Source organism: Seriola dumerili, unplaced genomic scaffold (assembly GCF_002260705.1).
Source record: "Seriola dumerili isolate Sdu_G_001 unplaced genomic scaffold, Sdu_1.0 BDQW01000409.1, whole genome shotgun sequence".
NCBI classification, from domain to species: domain Eukaryota; kingdom Metazoa; phylum Chordata; class Actinopteri; order Carangiformes; family Carangidae; genus Seriola; species Seriola dumerili.
The window spans coordinates 177,903-205,870 of NW_019174664.1; the positions used below are offsets into that span (position 1 = coordinate 177,903).

The window sequence follows — 27,968 nt, forward strand, 5'->3', positions numbered from 1 at the left end:
GTGAGATCGATGCGAGCGAGTGTCTGCTGAAAGCTGTCAGCTGTCAGCACCTGGAGCCTCTCGACCAAAGACTCCTATGCGTCTTCTTCCTCTCCTTCCTCTTCTTCTACTCTTTCTCCTCCCTGCTTCCTCCTTCTTCTTCCTCTCAGGAGCTGCGAGTCAAAATCACTTTGTCACTGGTTTGCGGGACACTTGTGAAAAGTCTGCGGAGTTTCTTCGGGGCATGGAGACAAAACTGCTCTGATTGATAATCGGATTTTTTTTTTTCTGCATATTCCTCTGTCTGGATAATGGTAAGTGTGACATCGTTTTTCTCTCCATCTTTTACTCTTTCTTATCCCTTAATTCTAAATTTTGATCGTGTCCATTAAACGGAATTAAATAGCCTGCAAAGTGCATCCTTCCTTCTGCGAAACATTTCTGTCCTCATATTAAGATCGGAGTGATGGCCTCTTAACCAGCCCCTCATGGAGATACGATCATGATGACTTTATAATAATGATCAGTTCATAATAGAATAAGCATAAGACTGAAAATTTTATTTCTACAGTTCCAATTTATTTCTCCACTTTTCTCCATTTCATTTTGCACTTATGCTAGTATTAATATAATATAATAATGTAGCATAATATTTAAAAATGTTTGTTTTGATATAGTGTGAGAGTATATGACAAAATAAAAGGGAACAAATTTACTATGAAGTTATTACAGTAATCTTTGATTCAGCTCAAAGGCCTGACACAAACACCAAACGCTTGTTGAACACATTTGGGATTTATGTATATTCTATGTAACCTATATTGTACTAATGCACAAAAAGTTTGGTCAGTGTAAAAGTGAATTGTATGTTTGTTTTGTCAGTGCAGTATTGCATATTCTGTCTGCACATCATTTTCCACTTTACCATTCAGCTCAGCTCTCTGTTATCCATTCTGACTCATTGTAAGTCATTAATAAGAAGAGACCCCCCCCCCCCCCCCCCCCCCCCCCCCCCCCCAATCCTCCATCTTCAAACCAGTTGTTCATGTCTCAGTGAGGTGTGTGAAAAGATGTGTGTGAGGGGAAAAGTGTGTGAGGCACCTTCTCTTTTGATTGAGCTCCTTTGTTTTTCTTGGTGCTGGTTGAATCCGTGCAACACTTTTGGCTTGGCTTAAGTACAGAAGATTACACCCAAATCACTGACACCCCCTCAGCTCAGCAGCTATTCAGAGGGACCCTCATTAACTAAATTAGGGGAGCCTCACTAAGCATTTTTCAAAGGCTGGTATTCATATTTTTCAAGGACCCCTTCATGGCTCCAGACTTGAAACTCACCCACTGTGTTTTGCCAACCGTTTAAATCACCTTGAAACATTTCTATCAGCTGCACAGTCAGAGGAGCACAGATGGGGCCCACTGTTTTTTTTTGTTTGTTTTTTTAAAAATGTAAATAAATAGATGTCAAGCAAAGAAATCTGAGATGACATTTTCTTGTAATTCTTAGAATAGGGTTTAATGTTTTTCATTATATTTAAAATTGTAATTTAATTTTGAAATACATTATGGGAGATCAATAGAATTTTTTTTACTTATTTTTTTACTTTAATTCAAATTTACATCATATGAAATTATAAACGTTTTGGTTTTGAATTTTCATAGATGGTCTTCACTTGAGCTTTCTTCAAATGTAGCTTATCATCGTTGTTGCAGGGCAAGCAAAGTTTAACTTCAGAGAAATGTGTTTCCAATATACCAGCTCTCAGAAATGTCACACTCATTTCTGAATTTTATAAAATCAACTGGACATATGTCTGCCCTTGTCAGTGTCAATTATCTGTTAGCTGACGGGCTGTAAATCTCACTAAATCTCCTTATATTCCTGTATTTTAACCCTCACAAATAACATCCCGGGGTCTGATGGGGGGGGGGGGGTGCTAGACCACATACCAAAGGTGTGTGCTCGGGTGTGTTTGATTTAACACTGTGGTTCGTCTCCTAATAACATTAGGCCCCATTTTCTGGACTCCCTCTCCTCGGCTGGCCCAGGACCTTCTCTCTCTCTCTCTCTCTCTCTCTCTCTCTCTCTCTCTCTCTCTCTCCCTCTCTCCTCAGGCTTCATGGTTCTTATTACTAGCTCTAATAAATTGTGAATAAGCAGCAGCCCAAAAAGTCCCGGGCTGTGGAGAATTCCCCATCCTGTAGCGCAAGGCACCCCCTCTTAAGAAAACACAAATTAATTCCAAACCCCTCTGTAGCCAAACGTTTGTGGAATGATAAATATTTTCATAGGAAGCTCTGCTCTTCCTGACTTTATCTGCACCAATTTCATTATATTTCTTTACAGCCGCACAGTTCTTGATGTCGTTTAGCTTCTGTGCATTTCTCTCTCTCTCTCTCTCTCTCTCTCTCTCTCTCTCTCTCTCTCTCTGGGAGTCAAACAGCCTTGCTGACTTGAACTGGAGGTTACAGCAGGGCTCTCATCTTGACCCATATAGTCTGAAAATATATTCACTCCACTCTGTCAGTGTGAAACGAAGATATCAGCCCAGCAATAAAAGCTCTACTGTTAGACGTTATTCTGAGTCAGTATAAAGGTCATTTCGCACAGTTTACTGAAGTGATTGTGGTCTGCATCTGGTGCAGTAAAGTTTGTATCTTTCTCAATTAGATGCTCCTTTTTTTGTACTCAGACACTATTGAATTCACACACACACACACACACACACACACACACACACACACACACACACACGCACACACACACACACACACACACGCGCACACACCTTTGTGTCTTTGCTCCAGAGCAAACTTGTCTAAATGTATATGTGGTGATCATATTCTGACAATCTCACAGAAACGATATATATGTGAAAATGCTCCAACACTTTGTACCTTGGGTTTGACAGAAGAGCAAGGTGAAAAGTATACATTAGTTTGTCCTTGTTTTGACAATGAGAAACAGATTAATTAAATAATGCGACAGTATTAATCCAAGATGTGTTGAACGACCATTAAAGACTTTTGCTAAGTTTGTTGAAATAATAATGGCTACTTTAACTTTAAAGTAACTGCTGTATATTGACCAAAGTGTATTTGTTTGTTTATTAGTATATTTGATTTTATATTTATTCACTTATAATTTTCCCATTTTTTTGTTGTATTTGTTTGCTCATTAATGGGAAATTAGTATCATCATCCACTTACTTCATTTTTAATTCTTTGGGGTTTTTATATGTAACTATGTCCATGTGGTAGGCCTGTGCCTCCTCGAGAGGTAATAGTCTAAAATAAAGGATAAAGTCTAAAATCAAATCTGCAGGTAATGATGAATCCGCATTGTACTGCAAAGAAGTACAGCTCCAGAGGTTCAGAGTAAAATGTAAGTTAAACTAAAGCCTGATAAAATCACACATGTCAGTTTCTTAGGTCAGTTTAAGGTTTCAGCTGTACTGCCTCTGAGGCTGCATTCATGAGCGTCTCTGGAAATGTTGCAGCTTTCTGCCCCAAAACAGCAACTCTGACTGAACCAAAACTTTACCAGTTTTCTGTAAAAGTTATATAAAGAAACTAGGATAAAGATATTTTATTCTGTCAGTGTGAAGGGTTAAAGTCACTGATTTAGAATTAACATAAAGAACAGTTTCACTGCCTCTCCTCTAATCCTCATCTTCTCTCAGTGTGACTTTTCTTCAGGGACTATTTGCTTTGCGTCTTCTACAGTTCAGTTTTAGGCTGTATGCATTTTTGTGATGGAGGCTTAGATCAGTGGAATAACCCATTGATATTAGAAGTAGTGTGTCTGTTGCACTGTGAGACCTTGTGTGTGTGTGTGTGTGTGTGTGTGTGTGTGTGTGTGTGTGTGTGTGTGTGTGTGTGTGTGTGTGTGTGTGTGAATCTGCATATAATTGTTTGGTGAAGCTAAAGATGAGAATTGAAAAGCGATGCCGGTGACACCACTGATGAATCTTTTGCCTCTCAAGGCTCAAAAGTTATCGCTCTTCCCCCCTAAATGTTTTCTCCTCTCCCGTCCGTCCCTCCCCCCTTTTTTAATTCCCTTAAGCCCCAGAGAGCACCCGCGGAGGCCTCGTGGTGATGTGTGTGTGTAGGTCTGTGTGTGTGTGTGTGTGTGTGTGTGTGTGTGTGTGTGTGTGTATTGAACCCCGGGCTGTCAGCACACAACAGCTGTCTCTCTGGCTATCTCCACTTTCCTTATCACATCTTGAAAATGGTGAAGCCACACACATCGCAGCGTAGCCCGCAGCGACCATATTTCATGGTTTTTGTGCTTAATAACGGTTTGGTTACTTTCCACTGAAAAGAGAATTTAATAATTCTCTGTGGCTCTGGGAGTATTTTCTTCTTTAGGAGTCAGAATTTTTCTTCAGCATCACCTTTCTTCATTGAACCTTTTCCTGGATACATTTTTTTTCCCCAGTATTTTCCATTTTTGTCATGCCAGTTTATATTTGATAATATCTCATCTCATTTACCCGTCTTTCTTATCGTTCCAAAGTATAAATCACTCTCTTGCTTTCCCCTTTCTCTCACTTTCTCTCTCTCTCACACGCACACACACACACTCACACAGTAAATCCACCAGTAAAGAAGTAATTGGACCTCAGTCCGTCTGTAACGTCTGTGAACTGCAGCTACCAGCGAAGCTCTGTCTGGCCAGCTGTCAGCAACTAGGGCGGCCACTCGCCATCATCTGCTGAGGAGACTGATCGAGGGCAAGGCTTTTTGTCCTAATGACTAATAAAGTAGCAAGTCTGAGAGTGTGTGTTCATTAGAGAAGGCAGTAGCACTCATGCAGTCAGGCGTGTGTCAGTTTTGAATGTGCACGTGTGTGTGTGCGCGCTTGTGTGTGTGTGCGACCACCCTCCTATCACTGGACCAGATGTTTTTTACCTGGGAGCCAGACCACCATCTGACTGGGGTCAGCCCAGTCCTCCAACCCCGCAGCCGCTCCTCCAGGCTGCTGGGAGGTCTGCCAGCTGTCCCTCATTCTGACCCCCGTCTCAGGGCACTGGTTCTGGGGGAGAAAGAGTCAGGGCTTTTGGGGGTAGGTGGTCTTTTCAGATTTGGCAATATTAGAGGGGAAAATTATTAGGGATGTTATTAGAGTGTGAGTGCATGAGTGTATGGGGCAGTGACGGCGAGTGAGGGGGAACGAAAGAAGAGGATTAAGAAGGAGGAAAAGGAATGCAAAATGTTTTGAGAGATCTTTTATAAAGGAGTAAAGAGTGTGAGCTGGAGAAACCGAGATAAAGACACTGGCATTGTTGAATAAAGAGGATTTGATTACTGAGGGACAGAGGAGAAGGGGGGGTGGGGGGTGGGGGGGGGTGTACCTTCTGGGTAGCTTCTGGCTTTAAAGCAGTCTTGTTGCAGGAGTTAGTCAAGTGGAAAGAAAAGGCCACCAAGTCTGGGAGGTAAAGTTACAGAGTGCAGACAGAGTCGGCAACAGGTTCACTGCTGCCAGAGATTGATTGGAGCTTCTCCTAGAATGACCTCTGTTTTTTTCAAAGGAGCTCTGTATCTGTCATTATGTGACTTCAGTTCTCATTGAAAGAACTGCAGCATTAGCCAGGTGTGTGTGTGTGTGTGTTTGGGTTATTTGAGGAAAAAGTTGCAGACACTCCCATGAGTGTTGAACCTGTCAATAAAAAGAGATTAATCTCTTAAACTGGTTGATCAGGCGTCATTGAGTGGTTGATGATGTAAACATCATAACTCCGTCAGTCTGAGCTGGGAGCGTTCGCATGCTGGCTAATGTGTGAAAGCTCAGCGAGATGGGTCACCCTGATAATGAGCAGGTGCCCGAAACATGGAAACATCTTACTCCTGCGTTTTTGCTTTTCACTGTCTCAGCAAGTGTCGGGCCCGTGTTGTGGAGTCAACAAAAACATGACAGGTCACTGTTGACATTATAAGCTTTCCCAACGTCAAAATTAACACACTGTTCTTTTTTTCTTCTTTTTTGTGAGTAAACAGGAACATTCTGCTAATTGGTTCAGTCATGGCAACAACACTCAGGTTTAGTGTATGAAATATAAACAGATTAGCACAAATAGCACTAGAATATGGCCGTAGTCCCAAATACGCTGCAGTGATATTACTGGCACATGCATTTGCGCCTCAGTGAATTGTGTAGTTGCCGAGGTTATCAATCCTTAACATCTGTTAGCAGACCACCAGCACCCGTTAGCTCCTGTCTCCGCACATCTGATATACAAATCACAATTTTCTGTGCTTTTAACAGATTAATTTTCTACATTTCTCTCATTTACACTGCTTCGCACCGTACACTGTCCTTCTTTTACCAAAGGCACGTTCAATGAACTGCCAGGTGGACTGATGTTTAGCATCATTCCCAACATAATGGCAATCTTGTGAGAAATTTTTTGAAAGCTCTTTGTGGAGATAAACCATTACTTTGCTCCGGTTTCTTTATTCACTGCTTTTCTTTGTCTTAGGTCCCAATGAACTGAATATATTTGGGGGTTTGTTCTGTTCATTGGACAAAACTAAACATTTGATGATGTCACCCAGAATCCTAAGAAATTGTGACGGGCATGCGCACTGTTCTCTATCATTTTTTTTTTCAGATAAAATAATTACTCAATAACTGGTAGAAGAATCATTAATGATTCAGCCCTGGTTCTGAGTGCATACAGCCTTTATTTGCTCGTGTTGTATTTAGTATATATTTGTTTTAAGGGATATAAATGTTTTGTGCAGATTTGCAGGTAGCCTCTTGGTTGCCTGTGTGCGGTTTACTGAAGGATCATCAGGCTTATCTATGACAGGGCTGGATCTCTGTTCTTATAACTACTCATTAGTGTGTTCTAACCTGCTTGCAAAGTCATCTACTGTTCATTTACCTTAGGAGGTGTTGGCTTCGTTTTTGCATCAGAATATGGAATTAGATTTAAAAAGAATAATTATAATGTTAAAACTATTATTACTGAAATAAAGTTTCTGGATGCTTTTGCTTTTTACTGCAGTCTGCCCGGTTGAACTATCAGCTGTGTGTCAAAGGTGGTTAAAAAGGGCAGTCGCTGGCAGATGGCATCGATTTCCACCACGAAAAGCCTGATAGTGTCACACAAACCTAAATACTAGGCCATTGTTCTGTGTTCTTTTATCAGCAACTGAGAGAGAGGGGTTTGTGAGCAGCAATGAATCAAGCCCCCAACTTCCCCCCCGGGCACTTAGGCAGACTGTCCAAATGGAGGGCTCCAGGTGGGGTCCCATATGGCACAATTACAGAGCAGCAAGTCACCTTGTCACACCGTTGATTGAGAACCACGGTGTTTCAATAAAAGGTCAAATCATTCGAGGGTCACAGCGGTGTGTGTAACCAGACTCTGGCATGTCGTATCAGGAAACTGACACAGCACACATATTGACACTGTAAACAATTGTCTAACCAGACACACAGACCAAACACATGAAGTAATATTCAAATATTTTTTGAACTTATATAAATAAGAAGACCACACTGCACACACCCTTCATAGGAAATTTCACACACTGTGGTTTTGCATCAGAATTTATTCTGTGTATATTGTACACATACACTAAATCTAACTGCGTTACTTGGTTTGAATTCTTAGCGCATACTATCTGGAGCTTCTGCTAGATGTCCTCTTCTTGCCTTTGAGGTGTCAATTGCTAATTATCGCTCAGCATGTGGATGCTATGGAGTGAAGGGGGCAGTACACTTAAAACAAAGTGTCTGTTGAGTAGTCGAATAGCTAAAGAAATGCCCACACACACACTCACTCACACACACAGACACAGACACACACACACACACACACACACACACACAGAGACAGGGGTGCCTCTGCCAATTTTTATAAATTTTCCGAAACCGACAATCAGACATTTTATGGAGGTTTGGCTGAGTGAGCGGAGATGAAAATGTAACCTTCTCTCTCTCTCAAGCTCTGTTTTTTCACTCTTCACACAACTACTTCCATCACTTAAAAACAAGTGCAACCCTATAAATGGTTTTGACAAAGGCTTATCGGACAGTGTTGCGTTGTTATCCCCGTTTGGGCGATTATTGTGTCTCGCCCCTCTCTACGACAGCCGCCTTTTCACCCCGCCTATGATTGAGGCCGTTTGGAACAAGCTAGGAAGACTCTGGCCTTCACATGTGGTTGGATGATGTCGTATGAACTGGCTTGTTTTGAGCCTTCCTTGTTTTGAGTATTACACCCTCCTGATAAGCGAAGCTAGTTGGCACATATGGATCGGTTTCGTGTCTGTCGTCTTTCCCTCACTCAACAGTTTAGTTGAGCAACAGGTAAATGTGCATAAGCCCGGTGTATTCCTTTAACTGTATCAAATGACATTTCAACTTAAAGCACAATACACCATCCTGTGATGTAATCCATCAGCACAAAGGCTAGAATTTGATATCCGTGAAAGAAGCAGTGGTCTAGCAGAACCCTGGGACCCAGGTGAAGCTGGTGGGACTGGCCTTGTGGCCCTGTGGCCCCCTGTGGCCCTGCTGGGTTTGTTTTAGCTTCGGTTTCAGGCCTCAGCCCTTCGCATCTCTGCTGAGCTCCGCTCATCTTCCCTCCGATGTCCTGCAGTTCCCATGGCCTTGTGCGCCCTCCTCCCAGGCCTCACCCTGAACCAGGAAGTGCCTTCGCTATCACACACACATTTGTGTTTGTGTGTACGAGCACGTGTGCGCATTAAGGCCGGTTTCAGGGATGCAGCTGAAGTCAAGAGGACTCTGAACAGGCTTTCATTTTTGATCCCGGGGAAGTACGAGGAAATGCAAAGCACAACAGCACTTTCCTTATTTTTCCTCTGTGCTGTGGGATCAGTGTTACTCTCTTGAGCTTCAGAGTCTGTCTGTGAGAAAGGTCAGATCAGGGTCTTCAACCAGGTTTAAGGGTCATCTCTGAAATGGAAAACTTCTCAGGAAAGCAAAAGATGAACATGGTTTAGACTGAAAGTCAAGATTTCAAACCGAGCTGAAGCTAAAAAGGTTGGTTTAAATTTAAATTTGGTTCAATTTGTTCATAATGTTTTCAGTTATATTTAAGAAGAAATGGAATTAGAAATAAGTACAGTTTGTGTCTTGCTTTTGCTCTTTTTTTAAAAAAAAAAAACACAAGGGCTATTAATGTCATGGTAAACAGTAAATCCCCTCTTAAGATTTACAGTCTGTTTTATTTATGTTTATTTAACGGTCAATAACACAGATGTGCAGGTGGATTTTTGGCCGTACAGTCTTTGTAGCCGCTTCATGGTAGAAATATACTTATTTACTCAAAAAACACTGCAAGCCGTCTCGGGTGTTTTGAAAGCCAGGAGGGAAGCTGCATCAGCGGAGCTCAGCTATTCTTGATCTGTCAAACACGCTGTTGTTAATGACAATGAGAACACCTCTAAAGATACTGAAATACAGCTCAGGCTTATAATGCCCCTGACACTGAAGCTTCTGTTGATGAATGTTCACACTGTCACAGTTTAAGTCTCTTTTCCTCAGACAGCTTTTACTTTTTTCCCCCTCCTCTCACCTTCATCTCTGTGCTGCTGTAAAAAAAACCCTGCTGCCCCTGTAATTCATGACTGTCATCTGTCTCTGTCATTGTGTTGTCAGCGAGGTCGGGGGTCAGGCAGTTAGCTGCAGCTCTGCCAGACTGGAATGGCCCCAGAGGCAAAGAGAGAGAGAGAGATAGAGAGAGAGAGAGAGAAGGAGAGACAGACGGAGAGAGAAAGAGAGAGATGAAATCAATAAAATAGTTCGGCCTGTTGTGCATTTTCATATAGCACAAATAAACAGTAGTAGCGGTAATGCATAGGTGACTGTTAAACATCTCACTCCTGGATCATTCACGTGCTGCTGTAATAACACAAGTCAAGAACTCCACTCTCTTGGGAAGGTTTTCCATCAGATTTTAAAACCTGGCTGCAGGGATTTTGCTCCTATTCAGCCAAAACAGCTTCAGTGAGGTTGGTACTGATGTTGGGTGATGATGCCAGTTCATCCCAAAGATGCTGGATGGGGTTCAGGGTCAGTGATCTGTGCACTGAACACTGTACTTTCACACCAAACCGGGAAAAAGCTTTCTGTATGAACATGGCTTTGTAGTTAGAGGTGTCATACGGTCAAGAGGACATTTTACTTTATTAAAGTTTCCCAGCACAGCTTTAGCCACCCACAGGAAGGCTGACTTCATGTTGACCGCTACCTCGTGTGAGTGGGATTTACGCTCTGTAGTCGGACACACTGACCTCACTCAGCTTCCTGCTTAGACTAATTAATGTGGCATTGACCTTTTGACCTCCAGCCTACACGCAGCCCAAAACTTTTCTCTCTCGCTTACCTCCTATTACTTCTGCTAATGGGGAGGGCAATATATTAATATTAAATCCTCTTATCACTGTATTTTTATTTTGGAAATTCAAATGAAAAACAGTTTATAGATAAAATAACCCGTTTTAATCTAGGGAATTAAATACCCAATAAATTCAATGTATTTCATCACATCATTGCAAAACGCCAGTATTTCCATAAAGAATTCCTGCTTATTGATTTGCATCATAGTCTTTAATCACCTAATACAGTCAGAGATAGAGAGTATGACTTAAGTGGAAATTGTATTACAAAGTCTTTCCTGTCTCAGCCTGTCGTCCTGTCTCATTCTCTACTGTCTTACAAAGCTCTATTGTCTCATCACCCAACTTACATGAGAATTTCTGCAGAAGTAATCATTATGAATCACCCAAACACTGACATTATTTTTGAATTTGGACTGGAGCCTAGTTGTGGATGTTTCTCCCTTGTTTATTTCTTTTAAGAAATTAGACATCACACGCATGAATGGTATCCTACAAAGCAGAATGAGTCAGCAGTGGTGTAATGGAGCTTCTTCTTTTTTTTTTCCTTACATTTTCCTTAGAAACTATTTCAGGTTTATGTAACTCGAATGGCCATACTCTTCTCATCAATACCACATTTATCTTGTTCTCCCTTTTTCTGTTCCTCTTCCTCTCTGTCTATCTTTAAACCTTCTCACCTCCTGAACTATGTGCATGGAGAAAATATCTCCTCTCGTCATCCTGCTGCAAGCGGGCCCGAGGCACGTTGCCATGTGTCAGTCACCTGCATACCTGTGTCCTGAAGGTGTGTACTTGCTATTGTTTCCACAGGAGAGTTGACGGCCTGAGACGAACCAGACTAACAGCAGCGTGACGGGATAAAGAGGACAAAGCTCTCTCTACAGAGGCAGGTGAGAGAACAATATGACAAAGAAAAGAGTGCAAGGACTGTGAAGTCAAACAGATTGAATATGTTTAAAATTAACTCTTGCATTTCACTTGCATAATGATAAAATTGGTCGCAAGTGGTCAAAGTTTAATTAAATTGATTTTATTTTTGAATTGACAACACAGTCTTATTGTGAAATTTTACTACATTTTTGTTGGAGTGGTTTCAGTCTTTCAGATTTTCTAACAGCGCCCTTTCTTGCTTCATTCACAGGGCTTCTTATTGTCTGTTTCAAACTCATCATATCTACTGCAGGTGAGTTTTCATCACATTTGTTACAGTTAAAATTAAAACCATAGAATTTCATTACTGTTGATTAAAATCATCTGAGAATTGCAGAGCTTTAAACAGCGTGATGTTAGACATTATGTCATTCAAGTTTGTTTGAATGAGAACTTTGTTTTCTTTTCCTTTAATTAAGGTCTTCTGTCATTGTTTTATGCTAGGAGTAGCAAACATTTTAATCGTCTATTCTGATTTTACCACTTTATGCAGCTTCTCTTTGTTCTGGTTTATAACATTCTTTTATTTATTTTTTTGTCAGTAAAAGAAGTAGGTTTTCTTTTTATGTTTTTCACTGCTGAGTGTGTTCCTCCTCACAGTCAACTCAAACTGTGACAAAAAACCAGATTCGGTTGTAACAGATAAAAAGGAGAAGAATTTGTTGCCAAAAGCTTCCTCGTTATTTCTTCCCTCCTCAGGTATCAACTGACGGGGGACCGGCGTCATGGCTGCATATGGACAGACTCAGTACAGCCCCGCCCTCCAGCCTGCAGGACCATACGCACCTTACACTCACCACACACAGGGCTACAGCATGCCCTCCTACAGTAAGTGCATTATTTTTGATGTGATGGCAAGGCTTCTGATTCTACAAGTTAGCATCACCAGGGTTCAAATTACCGTGGGGATTGGGGGGATTGGGCCTCTACTGATTTTCTCACTTACCTTACCTTACTGCATGTTCATCCAGAATGCAACGTTAATCTTCTCCTCCCTTTCTAGACATAAAAACAGAGGATGGCCTGAGTCACTCTCCAGGACAGACGGGACTATTGGGCTACTCAAACTTCAGCAGCACTCCTCCCAGTCAAAGTCTCTACAGCTACTCACACACGCACGGTTAGTGTGAAACACTGTATGTGCTGAATGTGAGGACACACTGGCACACAGACCATATAACACTATCTTTGACTTGGACCTTACTGGAAGGAGCATCCCTCCTCATGCTGCCTTCCCCTCCTCCCCTTTCTCTCTCTCCCTCTCTCCTCTCCTTTCTCCCCTCTCGTCGACTTTCTCTCCTTTCCTCTTCTCCTCCCCTGTCTTTCTTCCCCTCTCTCCTCTCCTTTTTCTCTCCTCTCGTCATCTTTCTCTCCTTTCCTCTCCTCTCCTCTCCTTCTCTCTGCCACACCTGTTCTCCATTAGCTGCGGTCTGGACTCCTGGCGTCAAAAGTCTCCCCACCCCTCCTCTTTTCTCGGGGTCAGGCCCCCTTTCTCCACTCAGACCAACAACACAGCATGCAAGCGCTTGTGTCTTTTAGAGGAAAAAAGAGAGTAAGAAAACAGATAGAAAGGAAGAGAAATAAAGGGGATGGAAGACAGAAAAAAAACAGAATAATGGAGAAAACAAAAGATGGGTACAGGGTCTTTGCCAAAAAGCAAACGCTCAGATGAAGACGTGGTATGCTTGGGAGTGTGTGCAGATCTCTGCCCACGCATGGCTCTTTCTGTGTGTGTGTGTGTGTGTGTGTGTGTGTGTGTGTGTGTGTGTGTGTGTGTGTGTGTGTGTGTGTATATGTGTATCTGTGCTGTACACATTCCTCAGTCGTCCGGCGCCCAAAGCATGACTCGCTCAGTGCGACTTTATGGCTTTGAAAGCAGCGTGAAATTGACCTTGTGTGTGAGAGGGGAGAGGTTAAGGTGCATTTTACGGAGGGGTGAGTAGGTTTAATGTTGCAGTCGGGGGATGACCCTGTTTTCCACTGTGTGGGTGAGACAATGGAGAGACAGAACACTATAGAATAGTAAACATATGAAGTGTGGACACTTTTCATTCCCACCATGTTGCTATCCCAGCTTTTAAAAAATCCTGTTATAAGTGTTAAAGAACTGGAATATGAGCTTGTCCCTACATTATAATGGGCCAATCATTCATATAGCATCTGCTTAATTTTTAAGGAGTGTGTTCTCCTAGTTTTATGACAAATTGACGTGACTGCATGTCGAAGAAACCCACATTGACATTCTTCTTTTTTACCAAGGTTTGTTGGGTTCCACCAGAAGTCACTTCATCTCTACAACTTCACACCAAATACAAATAAAGGCTATTTTGAGATTGTTAAAGAACAGTTCCAGTTTATCACAAACTGGATCTTATTTTTATAGATTAGTCCTCAGTTTTATTTCGGTTATGATCAAAGCGGCAATTACACATTATTTTCATTATCGATGAAGCTACTGATGAATAAAACCCAGAGCCATGTTGGTAACATCTTAAAATGTCTTGTTCAGCCAGATGAAAAGTCAAGAACCCACAGCACTCCTGATCGATGACTTTTGAGTTCATCCCAAACAGTTCTAGTTTTCCATATTACTCCCTCTTAAAGAGAAAATTCAGATGTCAGACATTATGTGGGAATGTAAATATTCATGTAAACACACTTTTGATGAAACCTCTTACAAACGACACAGTTTTCAGTGACTGTGCTCTGTTAGAGCTCGGCTGCTGAACCAACAAACATTGTGCATTGAGTGTATTTTGAGTTTGAAGGACACTGTTCCCAAACAAAATAAATTGGTTTGAATATTTGTATGCATAAATCATTAACTGCAAACTTCAAACGGTAATAAACTGCCACAACAACCAAATGTTTGTAGGATTTCAGAATGTTTCCATGTCATCCATTATACAGTACACAATACTCCAAGCGCGCACACACACGCAGACACCCCACAAAAAGCCATCGAAACACATACTGTACACTGTGTGTACAACTGAAACCAAATGGGGAGTATGGGAGCCTTTTTGTGTTTACTCGAGAGACCTCCTTTAGTCGCTTTGAAGACTGTTGGGAGGTTTCAGTGTGGTTCTTCCATTGAGTCATTATTCTCCTGTTTGTCATGCACTGTGGAGAGGAGAGGAAGAAATGGGGAGCAAAAGAGAGCAGTAGTCAGCTGATGAAATTATGGGAGGTAGACTGGAGGAAAAGAATCTTTAAAAATGTTTCAGGACAGTTCAGGTCATATCAGAGAAGAGGAGAATAAATCTTTATTGTCACAGAAGGGAAACATTGTTCAGTCATCAGTCTAAACAACCAGGTTAGCTCCATCTCAGACAAGAATACTAAATCAACTTTCAAGCCATCGCCTGTGATTACTGAGACCACGTTATATTAACTGTTACTTCCTGCTGTACGTAGCAAAAAACACCCATTCAATAAACAGTACAGTTGGAAACCAAGAAGTTATTTGCGAATGTCATTTGACCTGTTTTCTGTTTGAATACAAATAATCTAATTGCAGTGCACTCAATCATCTGTGTAAGCAAGTGTCAGTCTGTGTTTTGTTAATAGTAGGCCCTTTATCAATGTGTTACACATCTGGATTTACACAAGTAGACATGTTGGATAGATTTTAATTAAATTTGGTACAGACAATAATGGTCCCCACACAATGAACTCTACAAAATTTAGTGATCCATCAATTACATTCCAATGAGTTGTACTTGCTAACCATGCTGACACTACTAAACCAAGATATTGAACATGATTAACACTATGTTTGTTAAACATCAGTGTGTGAGCATTGTCATTGTAAGCATGTTAGCATGCTGATGTTAGCATTCGGCTCAATGCACCGCTGTGCCTAAATACAGGGACAGCCCCAAAGAGTCTGCTGTCAACAATCGTGTTTAAGTGAATAGTCAGTGAAAAATTGTATGTGTTAAAGGATTTGATGGATTAATGTAGAGGGCGTAAATCATCTACTGTCTCCTTGAAGTGAGCTCCTGAAGTTTAGTCATCCTACAAGAAGCCGTTGGGAAGTTATATAGTTTTAATGAGAGACCACACACAATGAACTCTTTTTACCAATTGGTGTCAAAAGTTCATACGTAGGTGGAGGTGATAAGATTACAGGAGAAAAAAATTAATCAGACAAAGGAACAGTATGGACAGACTTGACAGGAAGATGCAGGGTGAGACGGCGTCACTGTGGGGGGAGAAATTTGCTTGGAGGAAGATATCCCTGCCTTGGCTTGATTAGACTAAGAAGACTCCCAGAGCAGCGACAGAAGCAGCAGACTTTCCCACCTGTATTGTTATGTCAAACATATAAATCTCTCTCTCAGCTCCTGCAGCACTTAGCTGTCACTGAGCAAGGAGACAAAGTTTACGGCTCGTTCCTTCCACCACACACTTTCACAGATCAGATTGGATGTTTTGGAATTATATTAGAAGCTGATTCAGATAAGATGTAATAGGAGTCAAATCTACCACCAATTTTGGTAATGTTTTTTTTATCCTGCATAATTGATTATTACCTGACAGTTTGACCTTTGTCTTCTCATCATTTCTCAGGTGGTGGCATTTCGTCTGGAATTTTTCAAGGCACCCACGCAATTACCAGTTCAGCCCCATTCAACCCCACCCAACAAGTGAGTTATTCAACCGCAGCATTTTTTTTACTGCTAAGGTCTTGGCAAACATCATCTTTTCTTCAATACTGCTGACTGATGTAGGACACGATTTTGGGATTAAAATGTGCACATTTTTGATGTTACTGACCATCTACTGTATTGTCATTGTTTCTGTGTTGACAGGAGTTTTCAGCGTACTCAAGTTACAGTCAGAGTCAGTACTCTCCGTATTATAACTCACATCACTACAACAGCCCCTACATAACCAGCAGCAACATCAGCCCTGCTGCCATCACAGCTCCATTAGCCTATCAGCACCCAGAGCACCCTGTCATGCTGCCCAATCACAGCCCAGAGTCACACACAGGTAAGGAGTAGTTGACATGTGTCAAAAGGAAGCTATACGTGAGTACACGATAAGATAAAATACTGTGCACAGATTTACGCACTTACACTCACACCTGGCCAACACAAGTCAGTTCCCATGAAGTTGGACGACTTTGAAGGGAAAGATTAAAACAACTTTTAATCTCTGGTATGGATAGTGACTAATATGTTGTTGATTTAATAAATGTAAGTCTGAAAAAGGTTGTTTTCTATAGACTGATCAGCATCTTTTGTTGTACATGGGTGTGTTTTAGGCGAGTACCACGCCCCGCCCAGCCCCCCCACACCAGGTAAAGAGGAGGGGGTCGCAGCACGGAGGGGGTCAGATGGGAAGTTGAGAGGGAGGAAAAGAGCCAGTGACCCCACTCCACCTCTGGACTCTGATATAGAGGTAAACACACACTCACACAGTGTTGAAAATTATCAGTATTTCTCTACAATATTTATCTTTCTCTCCCTCTGTCTCCCTCTCTCCCTCTCTCAGACACACACACATAAACGTTCATGAGGTTAACATTACATATCTGTTATTTCACTGCAGCGAGTGTTTATCTGGGACCTGGATGAAACCATCATCATTTTCCATTCGCTCCTCACGGGAACCTTCTCCTCACGATTTGGCAAGGTACGGCAATACAACCCCTCCCTTTGTCATTTACTGTAAGAAGTACATCTTGTAGCTCATCACACTTTGACAGCAGTTAATTACGCGGTAGGTAGGTAGGTACAGTTTGGCACCAAATCCAACAACAACAACAAAACCAGTGTAATCTTGCTATAGTCAATTGACCCTTTGTTTCTGCGATCTAGTGCTTATTTGACGAACAGTCAAAGGTTTGGCTGCCTGAGTTCAGTCCACGACCTTTGGGTCTCATCCCTGAGCATTTTCACACGCTGGCTGTTTTGCCTTTCTGCCCTCTTGTTTCTTTTCATAATGCACCGGGGTTGTTTAGCTACCCCAGCATCCTGCAGCGTGATTGACAGCCAGCGGGACCTTTACATAACAGACCGGCAGCTGACAAGGGGGCGGACAGTGGTGTGTTTCTTGTTTTTGGCCGGGGATCTGTGTTTTGAATTCTCACGGTCCCCCTGCGGGTTGACACAAGGCTGATGGGAGTTTGAGAGCACCGTTTCTGATCGGTTCAGCCCCCGGCAGGCCATGCATGCCGTTGTTTCTTTTTCTTTCTTTCCAGCCAAGGAGAGGGGGTGGGGTGGGGGGTGAAGAGAATAAGGGAGGAAGAGAGAGAGAAGATAGAGAGCAAGAGAGTAGATGTGTTGAAATGTGACTCATGTGCCAAAAATTCCTGATTCCTCCCACCACCCAAACACCCCGCTGCTGGATCCAGGGAAGCTCAGTTGGACAGACTCTGACATCAAAACTCAGACATGCAGCAGAAGAGCTGAATGAGTGACAGCAGAAAAACAGATTAACAGTCCAAAGCGTCAAGACGGCTTACAGGCAACATTTTTTTTTCTCCCTCCCAAATTCACACCTAACTAATCCTGTACTCTGACAACAGTAATACTTTTTTTTTCCAGCATTAATTATCTCCGGTTTGTGTCCTGCTTTTTACCAGCCCGGCTCTTCCCATTAGGGTCAGCCTATTAAAACTCTTATTATAAACAAATGTTTGGACCTACACGTAAAGGCAAGTCTGGGCCCAGTGTGCAGAAAAGAATAACATGTGCGCTGAAAGACAGTTGTTTTCACCAGCTTGGTGAGCCAGAGGTGAATTGAGATCCACGAAGAGCTGATTCCCTCCCCTGTTGCAGGTCTTCCGTTATCTCATCTATCATACAGCACCCGACTCTGTCATGTAGTGTGTGAATTTTCTTCCCCAGCTCTGTCTTTCTTTCTTTCTTTTTTTTTTCTTTTTTTTTTTTAAGCAAACATTTACTGTGTAAAGAGTTAAAGTGGGAAGTGAATGCTTTTGGTGCTTTTATTCTTAAATTCTTGTCTCAGATTAACAGACAGAGGCTTTTGTTTGTCTCTCTGTATAGAAACAGCCTTCGTCTATGGAGGAAGGTGATTACAGATAATTATTTCAATTATTAGACAAGCAGAACAAACCTCTCCTAAGCCTTTAACCCTCCCTCTTCATCCATTGCTTTCATCTCTTCCTTTTCTGGCCAATGTTTCCCAATCCTGCCCCTCGTCATTTTCTCTTTTCTTCTCCTGTCATCCTACTCCTCCTGTTGAACTTTTGCCGCCCTTCGTCCTCCATTACCTCTTTTCTCTTTACACCCTTTTTTTGGAGGGGGCTATTTTGTAATTGTCATAATTTACCCTACTTGTGTCATCAAGCCCGTTTCTAAAGTTCTGAGCCAGGAAACAGCCCTGCTTGTCATTTCAGATGCACTAATCTAATGTTCACCTTTGGCTGACACCCCTCTGCTTCTCCTGTCTCGCTGCCAGAGACGAGCCAGCGCTGCCATCAAAACAATACACAACGCACATGTACACACACCTGCTTTTGTAGTCTTGAACAACAGCACGCTCACACTGTTTATCTGCCTGACTGGTTGCACATTATGATTTATGAGTTTATCTGGGTGATGATTTATAATTTTCTTATTAAGAAACAAAACTGAAGTAAGTAGGTGTAACTAAACCTGTGTATTTGTTTGTTTGTTTTTCCGTACAAGAGGAAAAGAAAAGAGAAGCTGGTGTTAATAGAAAGAGAAAATGCTGAAAGAAGGTGAAAGACCAACATCAACAAAGAGCACATATATCAGTGATACCTGCTCTTTTTCCCGTTACAGTTAAATCCACTGCACTCGTGTTGGGCAAATAAAGTAGAGGAAACAATTTTTAAGAATCCTTCCAGCCTGTTTTAGCCATTTACTATAAATCACATAGACATGTGTTTTAGATTTTTTTTTCCCACCATTCCCTGAAGCCATTGATTCCCGTTTTTGAAAATTAATTAGCAGACACTGAAACTTGGTAGAGCTGTATAATCTGCTGGTTAACATTAAGTCTGTATTCATTTTTAGCCACATTAATGGCAAAGCCCCAGGGATGTCTGTTGGTCGGTTTACCACTTCGGTCCAGACTGAGACCTCACAAACTATCTGATGGGTTGATGGACATGAGACTTCTATGGTGCTCAGAGGATGAATTGTAATAAATGCAACTAACATTTTTTTCATTATAATTTAATCTGCTGAGTATTTTAAAAATTAATTGTATCTGTCTTTTTTATCTATAAGATAGACCATTTTAATTTACAAAGAAAGGCAGCAAATACATTTAAGAAGCTCAAGCCAAACGTTTGGCATTTTTGTGTGAAAAAGGACTCAAACGATGAATCAGTCATCATAATAGTTGCTTATTTGTTTTCTGTTGTGATCCCTTAACTTTCCCTCTTGCACCATCATAAGGTCAAAATGTGTCCAGTACTTTGGTTTATCATCAAATACCTGCTAAAAATAACGACATTCCCATCATCCTCAGCTGTACTTTATGTCTAGTGCAAGTTCACAAATGTTTGCATGTTCAAGCTCAACTACTGTACAGAGGTTATGGTTATTTGATTTGATGTAATGAATCAAGAGGAGCAGTGGGGAGCTAAGGGCAGGCTGGATCAAAGAGAAGCAAAACTCAAAAAAGTAAGAAGAGATAGTACAGATAGGAATCAGCAGTTTTTGACTGACAGATAAATATTCATACTTGCCTCTCCCTGAAACCTGTTTATGTCAGTCCAGTTGATGAGTTTGCAGAAGTGAAAAGAAAGCAGTTCAGGGAGACAAACAGGCAGCTGCACTGACAAGACCAGAATAATGATGTTCCATAATCCAATTTAACTGATTGTTGTCTAAATACCAAACATCTTAGGCCATCAATCTCAGCTGGAGCTCATGATTTTATTATTAATTAACCAACTATCAAGGGTGCAGTGCCTGAAGGGATAGAGAGCTGTTCATCTTACCTCATTTTTTATTAACTAGGTCAAACCATTTTTCTTTAATTTAAAAGTGTACATGGCTCTGGTTGACAGAGAGATAAGAGTCTTAAATGTGCCTGAGGGGAAACTTGTCTCCACAGTATATATATATATACTATATATGCTGAACGCGCCTCAATATATAAACACATAAACAGTACATCCGTGCTAAGACACATTTAGGTCCATAGTGTGATTGTGTGTGTGAAGCTATTCATTGTGGTGTGTTTGTATTTCTGTGTGTGCATCAGGACTCCTCGAAGGCAGTGTCTCTTGGTTTGTGGATGGAGGAGATGATCTTCAATCTGGCCGACTCGAGACTCTTCTTCAATGATCTGGAGGTTAGTTTTGTAAATTTGTCTTATTGATTTGGAGTAAATTTCGAACGTTGCAGGATTTCATTTTGCTCCGCTGACTACTTATCCCTCGAACTGGTATCTTAGAAATCCTTCACCCGAAAATCGTACTACTTATTCACATTCTCCTCACAGCACACTTCATCGCATATTTTGCTTTGCAATAATCATAAGACTTTTTCCAGTAATTTGGAAAATAGCAGCAGTGAGAGCATACCCACTGGTGTAAACTGGCATATAGCTGACGAGAAAACCTTCCCTTCAACAGCGTAGCAAGAAGTTTGACATTTGGGTGCTGTTTTCTTACCTGGCATAAAGCACAGTGGCTGGCATTGTAGAAATCCCCTCACACAACATCTATCCTGTATTAACTGTTACTACAGCATTTTCCAAACAATTTCCCTTCCTGAAGTGACGGTACAGCAAGAATACTAAAAGGAGGGGTTGTTAACTGCTGGCATAAGTGCTCGCACAGTTAGACGTAACCTGCTGCCTCAAAATCCACCAAATTTGGGTATTGAGGTGACCTCTACAAGGGATGAAAGGATTTCACTACCTGCTAGTGACTGAACGGTGCATATGTTTTTCATCCTGCATTCCTCCGCCTTGTTCTGACAAAGAAAAAAAGATTAGAGAGGGCAGGAGAGAGAGAGAGAACAAGCACACTTTGTGCTGTAATTATAGGTGTGTGTCTGAGTATCTGAGAGGAAAATTAGTCAAATGGGAGGAGGAATAGTCAAGAGGAGGAAAAGGAGCCAACAAAGCCATTTGCAAACCCGGTTTTTATCCCCTCTTTTGTTGTCAAGGCCCAGAAAATCTCTAAAGCAGTAGGCAATGGTTGACTGATAATTGCTGTTAAGCCTTGAAGCACTATTGTCTTGTCCCTATTATATCAGTAGCTACACCAATAGCTACGAGCATTGTTGCTGCTGTTGTGCACCAGAGGTAATTGTAATTGGGATTGATTGAGGATGAATAATGAGATTAAATGAAACCTCTGTCGCCACTGAGTGGAGCTGCGTTGAGTTTGAGTATATCTGTGTACTGCGTAAAGGGACTGATTTGCATTGTTTGGTCTGTAGTAGCATCTCTGCATCTGAGTGGGAGGTGGGTTGTAGCTCTTGGGAACTGAACTATGTCGAGGTGGAGGGAAGATGAGGTAGCGTCTCCATCCGGCTCAAGCTGGCTGAAAGGTGATAGGGTCCTCTGTTTTTGCACATATGTGTGCATGATTGTGTGTGTGTGTGTGTGTGTGTGTGTGTGTGTGTGTGTGTGTGTGTGTGTGTTTGTGTGTGTGTGTGTGCGTGTGTGTGTGTGTGTGTGTGTGTGTATTACTGCATGTGTATTATGTAGGGAAGGTTGTGGGATTTAGAGGCCTGTAGCTGGATAAAGGCACAGAGAAAGCGATTTTAATATTTTTTGAGGAGACTTGTGTGTTGTATTTTTTTTCTTGACCTGTGATGATTGAGTTATGCTCATTGTTTTTGTTTTGTGCAACATATCCAATTTTAATAACTGTTTTCAAGTTCAGGATTTAACTGCGTATTGCTTAAGGTGTTTTGACTGCAGCCACATGTTTAAGATGCAATGTGGTTTTAATCCCTGCGGTTTGGTTGGTTGCATTCATGTCCAATTGAGAGGAACAACATGCACACCACTGTGCATGTCAAAGACAATGGGCCATTCTTAAAAGATATTTTTTTTTACCAAAATGTTGGATGCACTATAAAAATGTAGATTTACTTTACTTTAATTTACTGCGTGGTTACACTAGATTTCACCACCATATTGACTGTCCTCTATCTCTGGCGCCTCCCTGTCCCATGTCCCGATACCTTATTTCCTCCCTACTTGTCTTTTATTATAACTCTTTTTTTTTTTATTTTTGTAGCTGCTATCACTCCCGGAGGCTCCCCTAGGGAGGAGAGACCTACCTGTACAGCGCTCCACTCTGAAACTGATCTCATGATATATCCGCTCTCCTTTTAATTTCCCAGGAATGTGACCAGGTTCATATTGATGACGTGGCATCAGACGACAATGGGCAGGACCTGAGGTAAAGCTTCTACCGTCTTACTGTACTTAAAGCTCCTCCGAGAGACAGTTCAACTGTGGCTTGTGAACCAGACTTGCCCTCTGGGTTTTAGTGCACGGGAGGAAATAAGCAGGGAGATGAGATGAAGAGTATGTGCGTCTGTGTGTGTTCATGCATGCAAGCCTGTGCATGTCTTTTATTTTCCCGACGTCCACAGCCATATAATATGTCACAGGATTATCCAATGCTTTCACTTCTCATCAAAATATCTCTTTATAATTCCCCCTGTCTCCCTCAGTCCAGACATTTTATTGCATAAACTTGTTGAAGCACTTTGGGATACTTATATGAGTGATTTGAGAAAGAGCCAGACTGTACCAAAGTACTTTTCTGAGGTATTTATTTTACTGATCTCAGCATTTTTCATTCTGAAAGATTTTTTTCTATTTATCCTACCCATGCTAAATGTATATACTTTATGATTTCTAACTGACAAAACTTCATTCTCAGCTACATTCAATTTCAAAGCATTTCTCGTCCCTGAAATTTTTGCGGTTACACTGGCACACGTCCCTACATTTGATAAATGGTTTAAGCACTACCTTCTTGTTCATAGCCAGCATAGTTTGACTCAATTCCTAGATCTAGAAAATGTATCCGTGTATATAGCTGTACCAGTTCTTGGAGTATCGCCTTTGAAATACTGGTGATAGTGCTACTATAAGATGCCCAGGAAAAATACAGTTTATTGTCTTTATGATCTACATCCTGCCTGTTTCCTGTATTGTGATCCTGCAGCACTTACAACTTTGGGTCGGACGGCTTCCAGAGCCCAGCAGGGGCCGGCTCTCTGTGCCTGGGGTCAGGGGTCCATGGAGGGGTGGACTGGATGAGGAAACTGGCTTTCCGATACCGAAGGGTCAAGGAGATCTACAACACATACAAGAATAATGTTGGGGGTAAGCTGTCATTTTATTTAGATGGAACACTGTCATACAGGAATCAGATCTACAGTAAATATATTTATCTTATATTTAAAGATAGTTAGACCATCTCAACTTCTCTGAGGTATAACTTCAATGTGCAACAAAAAAGGCAGAATAATGTCAAGAAATTAGTAACATTTACAAATTCAAAAGCTAGATCTGAAACTGAACAGTACAGTACAGCTTTAAACCACAGGTAATGTAGATGCTCTTCAGAAAAGTGCATTTTGCATTGTAGAAGCTCCAGTTTGATCATCAACCAAACCACTGTTGAGGATCAAAATGCAGTGATATCAACCGCACTTGCCTTAAAGAATCTATGTAAAAAAAAAAATGAAATTTATGATACACAGGTATAACCTGTTATATTAACCAAATCATGATCTGGTGAAAAAGCTGAAAGGAACAAGACAGGTTTGTTTGTCAGCTGGGATCATGAATCAGAAGCTGTTGTTCAGTGTAAACCCTTGTGCACTGGGTGAGCATAGGTACTGCTGGTTATATCCGGCTGCTTTACCTCTGCTGGAAACCATGTGTCTGAGGTTTTGGCAAGAGGGCGTTGTGTGAGAATCGTCCATCCAGACAGTCCTGCTGTCAAAATAAAGCTTTGTAACATCTCATTGAATAAGGACTTATATGTATCTGAGCTATAAGGGTTCCCTGTTTACTTACTGACCATTATGCTTGTGCCTCTCACTGATGGGCAGGTTTGCTGGGCAGCCCCAAGCGAGAGGAGTGGTTACAGCTGAGGAGAGAGATGGAGGTCCTGACTGACCTGTGGCTGACTCAAGCACTCAAAGCCCTGGCTCTCATCAACTCAAGGTCAGTTTGTGCTGCAGCAGCTTGATTTAAACCAGCCAGTCAACTGACATTAGCTTCTAGAGTTGTATTGTATGATGTGTTATTATGATTTCAGCCAACAATATCCATATCATTTAAGAGTTGAATGAATCTCAGTCGCTGCTATGGTGTGTTATTTATGATGTCATAACCTGTGATGGAAGACCCACTCACATCTTTTACTTAGGTAAAAGTACCCATACCACAATGTAAAAATTCTCTGTTACAAGTTTAAGTGCTGCAAAATCCTCCTTGTAAAAGTACCTCTTTATCAAAAGTAAAATGTTTTATTTGCAAAATCTTAATCTGAAATCTGAAAACTAACAGCTTATTAAGTAAATATAGTGGAGTAAAAATCATAGTCATGCCTCTGTGTATAATTACGTCCGTACTTACGTCCGTCCCATTCTTGTGAATATAATACCTCAGGAACGGCTTTGGGAAATTTCTTAAAATTTGGTAAAAACATTCTATTGAACTCAAGGTTGAACTGAACAAATTTTGGTGGTCAAAGGTCAAGGTTACTGTGACCTCACATCCATCTCATTCTTGTGAACGCAATAGATCAGGAACACCTGGAGGGAATTTCATTACATCTGACACAAATGTCCACTTAAATTCAAGGATGAACTGATTAGAATTTTGTGTTCAAGGATTTGTGGTGGCAAACCCTCAAAAATGTAACTCAATGTAATGTAATTGAGTAAATGTGATCTAATTTGCTTACTGCATAAATTTAACGCCATTTAATAAATTTCATTCAATTCAATTTAATTTAGTAAATTTCATTTTAAGTTTTGAAGTAAACTACTTTATAATTTAGGTTTAATTCAAAATATTTAATTGTTTTAATAGACTTAAATTAATTTACCTCAATTTAATTTGAGTAAATTTGATTTGATTTATTTGAATCATTTAAATTTCATTCAGTTAATATAACTCAATGTAATATGAGTGAATTTATTTATATATATTTAATTAATTTAGTTAAATCTAATTAAATGTCATTAATTCAACTCTATTTTACTAAGTTAAAATAAGTAAATTTGGTTTAATTTAAAATACATAATTGTTTTAACAGGATTAAATTCATTTAACTCAATGTAATTTAATTCAGTAAATTTAATTTAAAAAATTTAATACACTTAATACCTTTTATTAAATTCCTTCAAAGTCTTCCCTACATATATTAGGAGTCTGGACAGACAAGGATATTAACTGCAACTTGACTGGCTAGCAGAGGAAGCATACCACTGTGAGGCCCGACATTCCAGTTTTTCCCTCTGTAGTGAAATAGAAGAACAGAGTATCATATAATGAAAAAAGTAAACAGTAAAAGTAAACAAAACCTAAAACTGCACTGAAGTACAGTTCAGTGCTTGAGTAAATGTACTTACTTTCCACCACCACTGGTCATGATTTAACTATAGCATAAACGTGTCTGTTGTGTGCTGTTCCAGGCCTAACTGTGTGAATGTGTTGGTGACCACCACCCAGCTCATCCCTGCCCTCTCCAAAGTGTTACTGTACGGTCTGGGCTCAGCTTTCCCCATAGAGAACATCTACAGTGCCACAAAGACAGGTGAGGAAAATCAGAGAAAGAAGGAAAAGATAATGAAAATAATCAAAAATACAATCAACCTTAATCTCCTTCTATCCTCTATAATTTCTCATTTTAAACTGTTTCTCGAAATGTACCATTTTAACGTTTGAACATCTGATTTTCCCTCTTTTCAAAGGCAAAGAGAGCTGCTTTGAGCGTGTCTCTCAGAGATTTGGTCGGAGAGCAGTGTATGTGGTTATAGGAGATGGAGCCGAAGAAGAGACCGTGGCCAAGAAGGTATAACTCAATCTGTCTTTCTTTTTTTTAGAACTGTGACTGATGAAAAATGGGCCACAGCTAATCGGTTAACCCTAAAAGACATTTGATTTCTGCAGCTTCTGTGTCTGAGTTTGTTTGTTTTTTATTTTACAATCTTTCCATTGAAATGTCAGAAATTTTCCTGGGTTTGGCAGTTCAGCAAATTCACTATAGGCCAACACATTATCCACCTGTACTTTATCACATACTACAATCCCACTCCAAACCGCAGTCCATATTTCACATCTGTGGTGCATCTGTAGCAGAACTGCAAGCTGTTAAAGTGCGTCTGCCTTAAGCTTGCATGTTTTACATTAAACCTGTATTTCATTTAAATGTTATTTTTGTTTTCTCAGAAGAACATGCCGTTCTGGAGGGTGTCCTGTCGAGCCGATCTGGAAGCTCTGAGCCATGCACTGGAGCTGGACTACCTCTAGAGGGCCCCAGCTATCACACTCTGCTCTTCCACCCGAATCATGAAATGCTCCTGAGTACCTGAGTGCAGCTAGTGGGTGAAGGTGTCCCCAGAGACTGATTCAGAGTCAGTATTGCTATTTCAAGTGAGCGCCCAGGCGGACAATTTCACACCACAGCCAAAAGAACTGTGAGGATTTTGGAGCGAGGCTGCAGTATATCTACGACACATAAACAAGTACTGGACCAAAATAAAAAGACTAAAGTAAAATAAGGGACCAAAGCTTCATTACAAACCCCAGGGAATTGTGGGTAATCCTGCAAATACTTTTTTTAAATTAAAATTAAATGTTTCTTTTTTTTTTTTTTTTAATTCAGTTCATCTCAATTTTATGAATGGTGACCCGAAAGTGTTGCACTGAATGCAAAATCTTACATCCTCTTAAATGAACACAGTAAGTATGTCTGCATGGATGAAAATTTCAGATTGGTTTGTACTGCTGTGTGTCTTTTTATATTTGTTGTGAGACTTACATTTTTCGTTGGCCAATACTATTTTAAAGACAAATGTTAGAAACAAGTTGTGATGTTACATGGGATAGATTTTGCCTTCACTATTATTTTAGAATTGTTTTATTCATATGTCGGCTAGATAAATGTCAAATAACATTCTCCTCATAGTTAGAGGCTATTGAAAATAGTCTGTATTTTACCATTAAAATGTGAGCTATTTATTATTGGTTCAATTCTACAACACAATGAGGTATATATATATAGTTTGGGAGCTTGGCATGAAAAAAAATCCCTTTCAAAGACCAAAAATCTGCTCTTGTAAAAATGTTTTGATAAGAATTGTCTTGAAGATGCTGTATTATAGGCTAGTGCTCGAATCCTTACTTTTAATTCTGGGTTGTATATGTTTTCATGTTTTAATTCTCCTTTCTTTTCTGTCCCTGTTTAATTTCCCTAATAACCTGTTTGTAATATAGATGAACTGGTATGGTTGTGCATGTGCCGACTACACTGCCTGTCAGCTTAGCTATGATTTGTATATAATGCTTTATTGTCGATTTGTTTTGACAGAGTGAAAATAGATTAATAAAGATAAATTAATTGCATTGTGGGGAAAGGTGAGTCAAGTTTCATTTCATTTGTCTCCACCTAGAGGCGTATGAAACATGAGCACTCAGCAAATAAATAAATGAACAGTGAATGATCCTGG

The 27,968-nt window shown here is 40.7% G+C and overlaps 1 protein-coding gene across 1 annotated transcript; it reads left to right on the forward strand.

The window, feature by feature from the left end:
• LOC111233560 (eyes absent homolog 2-like) lies at positions 1 to 27,864 on the forward strand. Its single transcript, XM_022761403.1, has 16 exons — positions 1 to 293; positions 11,167 to 11,246; positions 11,498 to 11,539; positions 11,986 to 12,114; positions 12,290 to 12,406; positions 15,862 to 15,938; positions 16,104 to 16,287; positions 16,562 to 16,698; positions 16,849 to 16,932; positions 20,506 to 20,595; positions 22,608 to 22,666; positions 23,444 to 23,604; positions 24,339 to 24,453; positions 25,932 to 26,053; positions 26,211 to 26,311; positions 26,689 to 27,864. The coding sequence occupies exons 4-16, from the start codon at positions 12,012 to 12,014 to the stop codon at positions 26,767 to 26,769; spliced, it is 1,431 nt and encodes a 476-aa protein (XP_022617124.1). The 5' UTR covers positions 1 to 293; positions 11,167 to 11,246; positions 11,498 to 11,539; positions 11,986 to 12,011; the 3' UTR covers positions 26,770 to 27,864.
• The last annotated feature ends 104 nt before the right edge of the window (positions 27,865 to 27,968 follow it).